At 39.5% G+C, this 15684-nt stretch overlaps 1 protein-coding gene across 3 annotated transcripts in view; it reads right to left on the bottom strand.

Annotated features, from left to right (window-relative positions):
• The window catches only part of SLC13A4 (solute carrier family 13 member 4), a 378128-nt gene that overhangs the window by 190976 nt on the left and 171468 nt on the right, over nucleotides 1–15684 (bottom strand). For all 3 annotated transcript variants that reach the window (XM_044087466.1, XM_044087465.1, XM_044087467.1), the window contains exon 6: nucleotides 13810–13849. In XM_044087466.1, the coding sequence (XP_043943401.1) occupies nucleotides 13810–13849 (40 nt within the window). The remainder of the gene's footprint in view (nucleotides 1–13809; nucleotides 13850–15684) is intronic.

Below are 15684 nucleotides of genomic sequence, written 5' to 3'. Positions count from 1 at the left end.
AAACTATACAACAGGAGGAAGAAACTGTTGCAGAAAAGAGGAAAATCCCAGGATGCAAAAAACTCCCTTACCAGCCTAAGTAAGAAGTTGAGATCCCTCATAAAATCCTCCAAAGCTAGTTACAAAAATAAAATTGCCAAAGATTCCAAGGACAACCACAAGGCATTCTATAGTTATGTCAGGAATCTAAATGGCAATGCTCAGATCTGCTCTGAGCTACAACAGAATGGCATTAAATATACTGATCCCAAGTATATTGCCAATATCCTGGCAGATCGATTTAGTGCCAACTTCACTCCCACCTCACCCCCCAAAGGGCCCATCTCAATACCAAAAGATTGCCAAATTCCGATGATCATGGCCACACAGGTCGAAATCACACTCTCCAAAGCTTAGAATACAGCATCCATGGGAGCAGGTGACATCCCAGGCTGTGTACTACATGAACTACAAAATGAACTGGCCTACAAAATGAACTGACACCTCACCTAAGTGTCATGTTTAATCATAGCCTCACCTCGGGCTTCATGCCCACTGAGTGGCGCACAGCTAGTTATCCCACTCCACAAGGTGGGATCCACCTTGGATCCTGGGAACTACCGCTCCATCAGTCTGATGAGCCTGATCTGCAAGGGCATGGAATGCATTATCATGGAACTTATAAACAAAGACATTGGCAACCTTCAAACATTGGATCCCACCCAGTTTGGGTTCGTGAAGGGCCAATCTTGCCTCCTGAACCTGATTGACTTCTTCAAATCAGTCTCCAGAGTTGTGGATGAGGGTAGGGCGTGTCCACACAGCCTATCTGGACCTCACTAAGGCCTTCAACACCATCCCCCATTCTGGAATCATAGATAAAGTTACTAAGCTGGGCATAAATCCCTACATCACTTGATGGGTTGCCAACTGGCTTACTGACAGAACCCAGACTGTAAAAGTAGCCGACTCCAAATCCAGCTCCAGACAAGTGTAGTACCTCAGGGTTCAGTCCTAGGACCGCTCTTGTTTGGCATCTACTTCTCTGAAGTACAGGCCAACACTAAGGGACTCTGGCTAATAAAGTTTGCAGATGACTGCAAACTGGGAGCTATTATTGAATCCCCAAATGATGTGGATATTCTACAAAAGGGCCTTACAAATACAGATGCTTGGTGCCAAAGCCATGGGCTCAAGCTTAATGCCAAGAAATATATAGTTATCCCCTTTGGGAAAAACTATGTACCCATGAATTACCACATAGTTGGCAGTACACTAATCACTGAAAGTGTGATGAGAGACTTAGGGACACAGGTGGACAGTGGTCTCACCTTCAATAACCACATTGCCACAACAGTCAAGAAATCCTTCTATGTGGCACACCTCCTCACTGAGGGATTTTCATCCAGAAAAAAGGAGGTCATTATCCCACTGTACTCATCCCTTATTAGACCCATTATAGAGTACAATGCCCCATTTGGTATGTACCTCACAAGACATCTGCAACAGCTGGAAAGACCACAGAAATACCTCACTAAAAGAATCACAGGCCTAAAGCAGATGCCCTTTGCTGACCGTCTAAAAAAAACTCCAGCTATACTTTGTGGCATATCGTCTACTCAGAGGCGATCTCTACTTAACATACAAGGCCATGTCAAACCCTGAACTGTTGTGCTCCACTTAAAGAAATCCCAATCCCTCAGAGCCACACACTCCAGGGATCTAAACCTTGTCATCACAATGACCAAAACATGCTGGAGGAATAGGTCCCTGACCCAGAGACTGCCCATACATGTCAAGCAGAGTACCTCCTTGGCCCTCTTCAAAAGGAACCTTGATGATTGGCTAGGAGATGGGAAATTCACCCCAGGGATCACGTCAGTCGCCCTGCTAGACAGGGGCCTAGGGAAGTAAATATTGTGGGAAGGAATATCTGGGGAATTGTATGGCTAGGCTTGTATAGGCCCTAGGTCTGATAGCCTAGTACCAACCTATGAACCCCTTCTGAAAGGTATAGTGCTGGTGGGCATCCTGGCAACTGCCAGTGCAGAAGAGAAGGATTGCATTGTTAGGCACCTGGCATGAGAAATTATTCTGTGATGTACGTTAGGACACAGGTTCAAGTTGTACAAGTAGCAGAAAAGAAATGGAGCTTAAAGGGGCATGTCATACCATACTAGTTCGGGTTTGTGATGTCACGGTGTGTATCAACAGGACCCCTCCCCCCCAAGTACAGGAACTAGCGAATGCCAGACGTTTGTGCCTATATTAAAATTCCAACATTTATCCACTTAAGATGGCCTTTGAAGACAAATTATACCATGTACAAAACTATATAAATACATGGAATATACTCAGAAAATGAAAAATGGTAACAAGGAGTAGGACCGCAGTTACAAGGACAAGGAAAGAAATACCATTAACATGATAGCAATAGCAAAAGGTGTTCTGACAGAGAACAAATAATTAATACTAAACTTGGGCATAGAGGGGAGCTCTTGTATAACATTACACATGGAATGGTGTCACAGTCAGCACAGAGAAAGAGCCGGAAATCGACAATCAGATGTAATAAAAGATATGATTAAGGAACAAAAAGAAACGATAAGTGTAGTTCAGGTAAGTCTGGGCTTTCATATCTCTAACTGTATATGATGTGACAGTGTATAATAAGACCAGATTCTAAGGGCAAAATGACAATTAAATAACATCTATGATAAGAAGAGATCAATCACTGGAGAAAAAGAGGGGAAGCAAGTTTGAAATTACCTATCCAGTATTGAAACAATAACTTTAGAGTTTAGCCAGATACCTATCCAAGTGCAACATTACAATTCAAAATAAGAGAATTGTAATAATCTTAACGTGGATCAGTAAAAAATAAGGTCAAAGTGACCCTGTCAAACTTTAAAAGCCCTGAGGAGCTCAGAGTTCAGTGATGTTATCTGGAAAAGCATTCCAAAGTGAGGTGTCGGTGCAACGAAAAGCTGATCTAGTGACAGTTCAATAAAATAGTTAATCAAAATGTAAAAAAGCAGATGGACCAAGTGCATAAAGGTCAGGTAAATCAAAACAAAACAAAATATAACTCTGCCGAGAAATAAATACAATAACCATTTATTGAAAAGGTAAGTGCTTTCGTGCAAACGCCATACACTTCATCAGACCATTTAATCAAATTGTATTTGTAGAATAGAAACAGAAATTCACAAGTATGACAAAATATGGCAACATTGTCTCAATGCACTCTTTATAGTCATACCTGTCAACCTCTGAGCATTAAAAGTCATAGCACTGAAATAAGCGGAATCGGACCCAGCAGCTCCAGCACTGAACTTTAAAAATAATCGCAAAGGGTCAGAAAGAGAAGCACTTTCTTACTTTGTTTGGAACAGAAAGTCTTGAGAAACAAAACCCTATATTACTAGGGAATCTTTTTTGTATAAATTTAGTTTGTTTAATAAGGCATGTACCCATAAAACAGAGCTGACCTTATGAAGAAAATCAGTAAGGGCAGGAGGAACAAGGGTTAAATCTGAAGGCCTAAATCACAGCATTTGAGAGGCATGTTCAAATTATTTCTCCCCTGCACTCCTCACATCCCTGCTAAATACTGCAGCTAGTTTTGAGGTTGTCAAACCTGTAGAAAGTACTAAAAAGGAGAATTAGAGCTAAAAAAAACGTCCCCAAGGAAAATGAAGGAGTGTTGACTCACCAAAAGAGCTTGCAACTGAAATAGCCTTCTTACAGGGGTTAAGACCCTCAAGTCAGCCAGATTAGCTGCTTCAAATGGAGCAAGTGTTCACGTCTTTAACACAAAATTAAGATCAAAGAGGGGGACCACCAGTTTACTTGGAGGCCACTTCTGCAAAACCCCTTTCAAGAACATTTTGACATGAGACTGCATTGAAATAGGAGGATCCATCTGTAGACATGCTGAAATGGCTGATAAATTAACTTTGATAGAGGAATAAGAAAGGTGTTAGGATAGTAACTCACACAAATACAATAAACTCTTAGTTAACCAGAACTCAAGCAACCAGTAAGAAAATATCGAAGAAATATGGTACAATTTTCATGTGTTGCACTTCCTGTTTTCCCTCCACAGAAACATACCTTACTTTTTAGAGATTTAGAGTTTTAAAAAGGAAGATAGGAATAAATTCCCCCTCTCCCCAAACCTGAGAACAAGTCAAACCAAACAAATAGTATAGGGTACAGTATTAGTCAGGCGTATGTTTAATAGTAACTCTCAGGCAACCAGAAACTACTGTTATCCTGCATCTACCAATCCCCATGGGTGTCGATTAACTGAGAGTTTACTGTATTGTAAAACCAGAGAACAACTAGCACTGAATGGGTACTAGTTATGTTGTTGGCACCAACTAGAAAACATTTTCCATTTGCTAATATTTGATTTTCTAGTTGCAAGTTTTCTTGCCCCCATTAGTACCTGCTGCATGTCCTCAGAAAACAAGTGCCTAAAAGGAATTAAGACCCTATCATCCAGGCAGTTGATAGAAGATGACTGATATCAGGGTGCATCAAACACCCCTGTTCTTGTGTGAGTATATCCATTCTGTGAGGAAGCTTGTCATAATTTCCCCTGGCCATTTCCAAAAGAAGGGAGAACCACAGATGCCTGGGAAAGAAGGGAGTCCCCACAATGATCTTGGGGGGGGGGGATTCCATCTGAATCTACAGAAGTACAATGTATGTTGCTGGAAAGGGTGGAAAGGCATACAGGACCATTCCTATCCATAGAAAAGAAAAGGCATCTGTCTTTCAGGCCTCCTTGCATGGAGTCCTAGAACAGAATTTTGCCAGTTTATTGTTCAGAGAGGAGGCAAAGAAGTCTGTTTGAGGAACTGTCCACAGATGGATCGAATCTTGGAAGCCCCCCCCCCCCCATCTAGTTTATATTTATGAGGGTCTGCCTGGTCCTGCTCAGCTTGTCTGACACTCAGTTTTGCTCTGATGGAATATAAGTTGCTTTTAGAGTGAGACTGTGCTATGAAGCTATATTCCAAACTAACATGGCTAGTCTGCAAAGGGGGATATGACCTGGTTTCCCCTTGCTTGTTGATGTATAACATGACTGTGGCATTTTCTGTAACCACTTGAAGAGGTCCTGGGGACCAAAGATCATGCAGAGAGTTGAGTGCCTCAATCAGGGCAAGCATCTCCTTGATATTTATGTGCTTGCATCTGTCCTTGGTGTCCCACATCCCCTGCACTTTTATCCTTCCTGAAACTGCTTCCCAAGCAAAGTCCAAAGTGTCTGTGGTGACTGACTGCTTTAGAACTAGGAGCGGAAACCTGGATTTAAGGATATCTGCCATCAGCACAAAAAAATTATATTCTGACAAACTCTAGTACTGGGATTTGAAAAGATAAAGGGTATTGATGCTGAGACTAAAGAGATTTCAGATACCACTGTATCTTTCTTGACGTCTTGCCAGAGGTATCATGAGACTCATAGATGCCATGAGACCCAGAATACTGAGGTATTCACTCACAATGACTGAAGACGAATGGAAAACCTTAGAAATAGATCTAGATAAAGATCTATTTTCTCCTGTGTAAGAGAACTGGGGTGTCTCAACACATCTGTTAGCATAAAACCTGTCTTGAAATTAAAAGAAATGAATCTGAAATTACTATGAATAACTAGTAGATATTGCTTTAAGATGTTTTCTGATGTTAATTGTTTGCATACTCTTATTGGCTGTGTCAGAGAAGGGGGTTATATTTAAACCGGGTTTTATTAGTTGTTTTATATACACACTGATGAAGAGCTGTTGCTTGAAAGCTTTGTAGATTTGAAATAAGCTGTGGAGATTTTTATCTTGCTCTGCATGTCCGGCTTTTTTAGGGTTTCTTTGTTTGTGTCTAGTTGACATCCCAGGAATACAATCCTGACTGGGGGAATCAACAAAGACTTTTGAATGTTCTCTTGGAATCCCAGCTTGTGTAAGAGATCCCTCACCCAAGACAGAGACTCCTGACATTTTCAAAAAGACTGCAAAGATAAGCAAGTTATCTAAATATTGAAAAATGTGGATACCATGTTGCTTGCAAAAACCCTCTTAGTGCAGTAGATATTCCAAAGGAAAGGCAGAAAACTGATAATGTGCTCCAGGCACACAAAACCTTAAGAAACAACTGAAGTCTGGATGAATAGGTAAGTGATAAGCATCTTTTAAGTCTAGAGTTACTAAGAAACGTGAAGTGACATAATTTTGAATTTGGGGACCATCATAAATAGATTTAAGATGGATCCAGAACTGGTCTTCAAGCATTTTCTTTCTTTGACACATAGGGTATCTTTGAATAAAACCCCCTCCCCACCTGGGAAAGAGGAACTGGTTCTACCACTCCTCGGGACACCATGTGATGAGGAACAGGTGGAAAAAAAAGAGTCTTATCTGCAGGATGAGGAATGACTCCTTAGAAAGAGGAATTTTCTCGCATTGCCATCTCTAACCCTGTTGAATGATGTTCAGAACTCAATTGTCTGAAGCAATCTGCTGCCAAAGAGACAAATGGAGGCTCAAATTTTATGGAAGAGAAAAGAGGCCGGGGGGGGGGGGGTGGTCACAAGGTCTCTTAAATAGTCATTCAGACCTATTGGTCTGTCCTTGGTTTTGAAGGTTTGAGACTTCTTTTTTGGACCCCCTTGCCATTTCTTCTTAAATGTCCGTTTACATGAATTCTGTTGAGACTGTTTATTCTTTTTTTTTTTCCAAAAGTGAATGAGGAGAAAGAAAATTCCTTTGGCAATTTGAAAAAGGAGGACTGAAACATTTTAGAGATTCCCTGGATCAGCTTACCCCTTTCGTCACACTTTTTTATCACCTTTGCAGCAGAGGAGACAAACATTAAATCTCTATCCAAGGGAGAATTTAAAATCTCATTTTTAAATCATCTGGGAAGTTCTGAGAATGCAGCCAAGAAAACCTCCTTAAATCAGTACCAGTGGCCATAGCCCTGGAAGAAGTATCAACAGTCATACACACACCGCAGACAATGAGTAGTGACCTACGCAACAGAAGAAACTAAGTTATTTAATGCAGTATTTTCTTCACAACAAGAAACTGTTGATAAAATATTCTTCATAATTTCACATTATGTCAGAAAAGACTTTAACATATGACTACAACAATTTAAAATTCTGAAAATCAAAGTTGCTAAAGTATACAATTTATCCTATACATATCAATAATTTTCTCATCCTTATTAGAAAGAGTAGGGCTGGAATTAACTAATTGGGTTAGCAGCAGTGGAATCATCTAAGGCTATAGCTGCTGGGTCAGGTTTGGGAATAGTATATAAACATTTAAAAGACTGAGGAACTTTATACATCCTATCAGGAAAATTGCAGGTAGTAAGACACACATCCTCTAAAGCAGACAGGACTGGAGGAATGCGTCTAGCTTATGGAAAATCCTTCCGTTAACACATCATAGTATTTTCTGAGGGACTGCGAAACCTCAGCGTTCTCCCACTGAAAACAATGGGACATTCTAGCAGTAGTCTCAGAGAATGAGTAATCCCACATGAAGAACCAGAAACTGAGTTCTTCTCTGAGCCTGAATCAGAAATCTGAGGACAAAACCTTGAATTCATCCCTGCAACTTCCTGTTCAGATTCAGAGTCTTGAATCTTTTTAGGGAAAAAAGGCATTCCTCTTTCTTTTACCAGAAACTACTCGACAAGAAGGATCAAAAGCCTGAGTTAAACCCTGAGCCAGTCCCAGTAAACTACTCCTAATCAAAGAAATTTGAGGGGGAGCTGATAAATGTTTGGTTTTCTGTTCCGTTTTGACAGGGAAAAAATGGGGCCAACCATGTTACTAATGGGAGCCGCTGCATCTCCAGGAATGGGCACAGAATTATGACATGATAGGGAAACCTTCCCTGTTCCCTCTCCTAGAACCGACAAGAGTGGGTCTCCCTTGCCCACTGAGGGGATCCCAACAGCTGCAGAAGACATGACAGACCCTCGGTTCATAGTGGCTGTAGGTGCTACACCAGAGGGATTCCAGGTAAGAGGTGAGTGGGCTGAGGTACAACAAATGGTCACAGCAGAGTCACCCACCTGCGGCTGAAGCAAATTGCTAGCCTTTTGTAGTGACAAAGGCTGTTTGCTTAACTTTTTCTCTTTGTGAATGGAAGAAGAACCAAACATGAGACTGACAATCTCTTCAACGGTCAAGCTGAATATGGTGCCTCTTTCCTGTGGAAGACAAGCAGCAAATGGCAGTAAAATTATCAGTCCATAAAATATACTTTTTTGACAGAAAAACACAGTAAAGGCACTTTTAAAGACTATAGTAGCACCACCATGGAAAGTTAAACATAATTTCTCCACAGAAAATATGTTATCAGTTTATACTATAAAACTGACAGAAAAAACATTTAAAAGTACATTACAGTCTTGAGACAGTCTGTTAAAACACAACACTCCTAACTTTAAAATAACTTTAATGAAGAGGAAAGTAAAAAAACATCAATAAATATAAGAAAATGGATTTGTTTCCCCAAAGGGAAGTTATCTGCCCACCAAAGGAAAACACAAACTGACTGTCAAGCATCGAAAGCCTCAGAGGAGCGTACTCTTCGGCAGCAGGAAAGCTCTGAAGGGCTTTGTGACAAACTTGTATTTTAGTCAGCTCAACTTGTTTTGCCCCATGAAAGGTGCCCCGAAACTCTGGAAGCTGTCCGATGTTTATATCCTTGGCAAGATATAACCCATAATAGTTAAGGCTACTGCAGCAGTATCTATGGAAATAATTCTGTTTTCTACAAGAACATAGCATGTCTTTCCCTTCTTCAGAAATATAGAAAGTTCTCTTTTGTTGAACTGAAACTTCAATGTACTTACTTTTTTCCCCTGCCATGTCTTCATAAACACCTAGGGGATGGACATACAATGCACAGAATGAGTGAGACATCACTCACTTCTGCAAGGAACACATCCTCTCTATAAGGCATTATTCACTTCAGCTGACCAGCCCCCATGATTTGTTGTGATTAACAACACCATGACTTTTTGCGATTCATAGGATGTCAAACGGCCATCACAATGAAGTGTCACTGGATGCATATTTGAGTTTCTAGAAGCAGTGCTGAGCTGTCCGAGCAACATCGTACACAAGCCAATGTGTGTGACAAAATCAAGAATCGTCTTGATTGTGGAAATAGGCACATCCTGGGGCCATAAGTATACAGCAATGGGTACTAACTAGATACGTTTGCAAACATAGTAATTGTGTGATGATGGAAATAGGCACATCCTGGGGCCATAAGTATACAGCAATGGGTACTAACTAGATACGTCTGCAAACATAGTAATTGTGTGATAATAATGAATAGAGGCTAGTGTGGCCTTTAATAAGTGCAGATAGAACAACTATGGAGATATTAATGGATATTAGAGTTCAAAAACCAAACAGGGATCTGAAAACTAACTGAAGTCATGTAGCTTTAATGAATGCAAAAGTAAAAGTATTTGCATTTTAAAGACAAAAGCGCTAAGTTGTATTAATTTACTTTTATGTTCACTAAAGCTGTGTGATTTGGCTTCCCTGTTCTTGGTGTTGGACGTGAGTGTTTTGTTTCCTGGTTACTGCATATTATAGTAGCACAAAGTGACTAGTTACATAAAAATAATGGCTTTTCTTCACTGAGCCCGTCTCCAGGTCTAGAAACTTCACTTCTTAATTTAGCTCACTGTGATTCAATTTTTCCTGATACTATAATGTGTTGAGGGTATGTAGTACATCACAGTTAGTGAGGTGATTAGCATAAATCCGGATGATGCTGTCATTCTGATTTTATATCTGGTTACAACCTGTGTATTTATCATTAGCAGGCAGTCTTACAATTTCCTCTACTTTCACATCTTTGGGTTGTGGAAGAAATATTGAATGTGACTGGGCTGACGGACCCAGTATATCTCACTTTGTTGCTTCTTGTGTACTTTAAGTATTTGAACACACTGTGCTGCATTTATGAGAACATCTGGACCTTAACAGATCAATTAATAAAATAGCTTGCAATAAACATTTGCCTATTAAGACAGCTTGAATGATGATGCCAATATAATCACTGTGATTTTGCAAAGCTGTCTATGAAGTAATTTGACAAAATATACTTCACAATTTGTGACGCTGCAAATACAAAAGCATAAACGTGGCTTAAAAAGCAGGCATTTTTTCATTTAAAATCTCACTCAAGTACTATCTTTTTTGAGGCTTCAAACTTTTTTCAGTTTATCTTTATTGGAATTAACACAAGGTTTCAAAAGACATTTGAGTAAGTACTACTGCAGTCTCAGAAAGAATGTCATACTTTTTCTCGACAAGTCTAAATGTTCTTTTATAGAGCCTAATGGGGCACTTAACTACCCCTGTGTTAGCTGACCTCCCCGGATGACTCCTTGCAGCTTTTGAGCTGTTATTTACTGTTTGGGACTTTGCTGAGACAGGTGCTCCATATTTTAACTGATTATTACTACATGTCTAATGATTGCTGGTAATATGGTGAGATGTGGGTTAGATAGGTAAGAAGTTCTACTGTCACACCACCTTTTCTTTGGGGGAAGGACTACATGATATCATTTCTAAACCTCACTCTTGTGCTGTCACTTTTTCCCGCATTTTTCTCTTTTCTCACATACATTAGCTTCTGCCTTCCTGTAACAATACTTAAGTCTGTGTCACATTACTCCAGTCTCCCAGGTCCTGCAGCTATTACACATTTAACATCATACTATTTTACTGAATCTGAATCTTTTATAATCCAGATTTACGTATTAACCTCAGAAATGCACATGCTCTTATGATTATGGCTTACCAGCATTCTGTGAAGGTTTAAGATGACTTCTGCATCTCTTAAATGCATACTACAGTGGTTTGGTCAATATTCTGTTATAGTTTTAATTGTTTTATTTCATTACCTTGAATTATTCATTGTGGGATTAACGATATGTCAAGTTTGTTCCTCAACACAGAGTGCTTTTCCTTCCCTTTAATCCTACCCCAAGAATGCTACATAAAGATATGTAAGTAGTATTCCTTCTTATTTTGAAGTTTTGCCTGAAGACATCTGTCTACACAGCAGTGTCACTTTACTTGAAATATCATGTTGTTTTCTCCTTATATTTGTCACTTAATATATGACATTATGCAACACACAAGGGGGTAGTTACATTTATGACTTTAGTAAAACAAAGCCATCAGGCAGGTCACTGAGTATAGCTGCAGGGTCAACAAAATGGTTTTATGCAAAGTATTGACTGGAACAAATCTTTTGTGTGTGTGTGTGTGTGTGTGTGTGTGTGTGTGTGTGTGTGTGTGTGTGTGTGTGTATATGTGTTATTAATTATAGATGATTTATATCTCGGCTAGAACATATGGCTTGAAACTGCAATTCTAAATTTAAACAAAAACTACTTAGAGGCGATATCTGCTTGAGTTACAAAGCCATGTCTGACCCAGCTCTGTTAGAAATGCTACATATAAAGAAATCCCAATCCCTCCACACCACACTCTCCAGAGACCTCAACCTCATTACCACAATCAACAGAACATGCTGGTGGGACAGGTTCATAACCCAGAGACTGCCCATGCTATGAAATAGACTTCCCATACATGTCAAACAGAGCACCTCACTGGCCCTCTTCAAGAGAAATCTTGATGAGTGGATGGGAAATAGAAAATTCACCCCAAGGATCACTCCAGTGGCTCTAGTCGACACAAGCACTGGGAACTGAGGTTGGGTGGCACGATGCCAGAGTAATCCTATGGACTAGGCTTGTAAAGGGTCCAGGGCCATAGGCCTAGTACACACCTATGAACCCATAAGATAAACTACTCTTTCGAGTCTAACACTCAAATGCAACTTAAATTGATATACAACAGATGACTGCTAAGAAAAATCAAAGGACAGCTATCCCCACTGGCACAGAGTGATAAAACCCTAACTATGACCCCAGGTAATCTAAGTCCATTTGGTGGTGTGGGCACCTGTTGTACGTAGCATGAGGGAGGAGAGGAATGGCAAGGTCGAGCCTGCTCGCCTCTTCTTAATGAGAGAGGAAGGCAGCATTCATCCACACATTCTGTGATTGAAACGCCAGCACAGAAAGGGCCCATTGAAGGTGCACCTCTTGTCCTTGACTGTGCATGTGCAGGGAAGGATTCCCTTCACAAGCTCGAAGTTTCAAAACTTTGAACTGGAAATGGTCGAGACCATAAGATCGAAGTTTTGAAACTTCGAACATTTTGAATGGCGATCACCGTACAGTACGGAACGGGAAATGTACCATTTTCCTCACTGTAGTGCGATCTCAGCATTGGTATATTAATTTAGCAAGGGGCGTGGTGTGCAGGGGGCTTGCCCCCTGCAAAAAAGTAAAAAAAATGTATTTGTTTTTATTTTTTTATTACCATTTTGAAGTTTCCAAGCTTCAATCTTATGGTCTTGACCATTTGCAGTTCAAAGTTATGAAACTGCAAGGTTGTAAAGTAGATCTGCAGGGGAGGGTACAACTTAATGAAAAAAAAATTGTTTCCCAAACACAAATGATAGCCCCCCCCCCCACCCAGCTAGCTTGATTCTTGCCCTTCAGAATGAAGTGCTCTTGCCCATGGAGAATGAAAAACTCCATACAGCAGAAGCTGGGAGGGAAGAACTTGATGGGCACCATGCGGAGTCTGGATACAAAAAAAAAAAAGGTGAAGGTTGCAATTGAAAGAGACAAACTGATGCGTTTGCCAGATGACAGTCTACAAAGTAGTTCTGTTATAAGTCGTGAGACACCAGCAGTGTACATACCCTTACATCAGAGAGATGAAAACCTTGACCACAAAACAAATCATGCACCATGGCAGCTGCCATCAGACCATTTTGGGGTCTAGTGAAATAGAAAATGACCACTTAGGGTGCTGCGAAGACAATACCACAGAGAAGATCAAGAGTTTTGTTTGTGTATAGTTGCCCTTTGAGTCTTTCTTGCCCTTTGTTCTTCATAGATCTAATATCTTAAAATGTTCACTACAAAATAGCTATGAATCATTAACAGTGACTTTATCAAATAACCCACTGAACATATTTTACTGGAAGTGTCTCCAACATAAGGTTAGTGAGCATTGTGAACTATATGGAGGAGCAGCTTGTGACAGGATTAAATATTTGGCTGAGGGGCATAAAACAGTAAATAGTACGAGGGATGATGCCGTCAATCAAGAGAGGTGATTAGTAAAGTGTTGGAAGGGTCAGATCTGGTAGATATTTTTATGGCCATCAAGCATCAGAATTAAAAATGTAATATTTTTGTTTTTAACAAAACCAAGGTCAACTGAGGGGTTTTTTTTATAGATGGTGGTATAAATCAAACTCCTACCCTAACAGAATCAGCCCCAAGATTTTGGGGAGATACAAACTTTGAGCTTGGTGAAATGAAGGTTTAATTAGATGCATGTTTATAGTGTACATTGATCAACTGTCACCATTAACTGGATATTTATAGTTTAATGAAGAAGTGTATAACAGCCTTGGAATGCAGCTAATTAACATTCACACTGGATATAAAGAATTCAAGTACTTGCTTATTGTTTGAACTATTTTAGTTGCACTTTTTCCTGAATTTGTAATTGTTCGTAATGGTAGTATGTTTGTAATTATTTAAAATGAATCAGAAACTAAATAACTTCCAGAAAAAGACAAAATATACTAGATCTTTATGTGTCATTAACTGGGCTCACCATGTTAATAATTTCTGAGTTGCATCAACTAAAGTTAAACGTAGAGAGTAAATAATTACCTTTGCAACTGCCAAGGAGTCCACGTCATCTTTCATGTAGCTAAAATAAGATGTTAAATCTGTTTTAAAAGCATTACCTGATGAAATCTTACATCACTGCATTTTAGAAAAAAAACAGCATAAAATAAATACATTTGGCTCTGAACTTATCTGCAACACCAACACTGGCAAAAGGGTGAAGCATCTTTTGAAAAAGAGCTACCTTACAGCTTATGCAACCATGAACTTCACAAAACAGAGCCCACAATTTTAAAACTTAACAAAGCAGAGACTGGGCACTTGTGCCTTTTTTGATAGTTCATATATTTTTCACATTTAACATCGGAGCATGAAGGTATAGACTTGTATTTTTAAACACAGAACTTCATGTAGCTACCATGACACTTCACATGCGTGAACTTTACATTCCAGGCATCAGTTTTGCTGTAATAACAATTAAAAGCTGATAAGTATTTCTCTGTGTTAGAGAGACAGAAAGGGAGGTGTACCATGTAAGATGCAACAACTGATATTCTGCTCTCTCATCCTGGGAGGAGAGTCAAATTACAAACTGGTGAAGACAAAATGGTTGCTGTGGTGTGCTCCTTTGTTTGTGTGTGTGTGTACGTGTGTGTGTACATATATATATATATATATATATATATATATATATATATATATATATACATACACACACACACACACACACTTTCTCACTCTCTCTCGCAATACGTTAGGATAACATGCATAGGAGAGTGTATGTGTTGCCTTGCTGGGGCACCCTACATAAGGCAAAGAAGAGCATTGGTGGTCAAAATGTATACCCCTTAATCTGAATCAGCTAATTACAGTGGCATCTTCAGGAGCTCATCCCAAATGATGGGGAATGGAGGTGTCCGGATTCAGCCTAAAGCTTGTGATTAAAAAAATGTAAATGCTTGCTTCGTGCCATGCTCTGTATAAAACAAGCATAGTGGATGTGTTATCAGTAACTAATCTTAGCATAGCTCCATTACTGGACTGATCTTCTCTTGTAAACCTTTTTCCTGTAACTTATGTGCCTTTTTATCCAAGAAGTATAACTCGCAGAGTAAAATAAAATACAAAATGAATACTCACTGCCTGGGCTGCATACGGAAACAATCTATGCTATTACAAATGTAGTGCTATGATGAAAATGTTTTCATTTTACTATAAATGTCAAAGCACAATTCTTTTACTAATATAAAAGGTAGAACCCCATAATAGAAAGGTATGCTTAGTAACAGAATTGGTAAATAGGAGTTAGTACCACAAGGCTGTATTGTGAAGAAGTTACGGCTTGTCATTTAAGTATTACTTTAAGATAAACATTGAAAATATGGAAGTCAGTCAGTCATTGAAAACAGAGCTGATCAAACAGCATTTTCTGACCTCAGCTTCACAGCAGAATGACACTTTCATGTACATTTATCCAAATTCATACACTCTTGTAATACAACGTAAGAGCATATGAATTACATGGACAGAGACTTAACTATGAGTCATTTTAGCTACTGCCATGAAGCTTGGGCAACCATAGAGTTAGAAAATAAAGTAAGAGGGTATGAAGCTGAAGCCCCTACAAAGGTGGTGCATGGGCAAAACTCCCCATATAAAAAGACTAACGGGTGTAACTTACTTTTCTTATATATTTGCTGTATGCACAAGTTTGGTTTGATCATAAGCAAGGATGGGGTTATAGAATGACTAGTAAATTGCAAGCTTTGTCTTATGACTAAACACCTGCCTCATCATCACACTTTGGCACAATGCCTAAAGTATTGCCTCCACTGCATCTGTCCATTAGTCAGGCTCCCCATTCTCTCTGTCGAACAAGACTTCAAGGTACTTAAACTCCTCCACCAAAGTAAGCTC

The sequence above is a fragment of the Protopterus annectens genome, chromosome 11.part0, assembly GCF_019279795.1.
Source record: "Protopterus annectens isolate FY-2018-M chromosome 11.part0, PAN1.0, whole genome shotgun sequence".
In the NCBI taxonomy this organism is placed as follows: domain Eukaryota; kingdom Metazoa; phylum Chordata; order Ceratodontiformes; family Protopteridae; genus Protopterus; species Protopterus annectens.
This window is presented reverse-complemented; position numbering and strand designations above follow the sequence as displayed.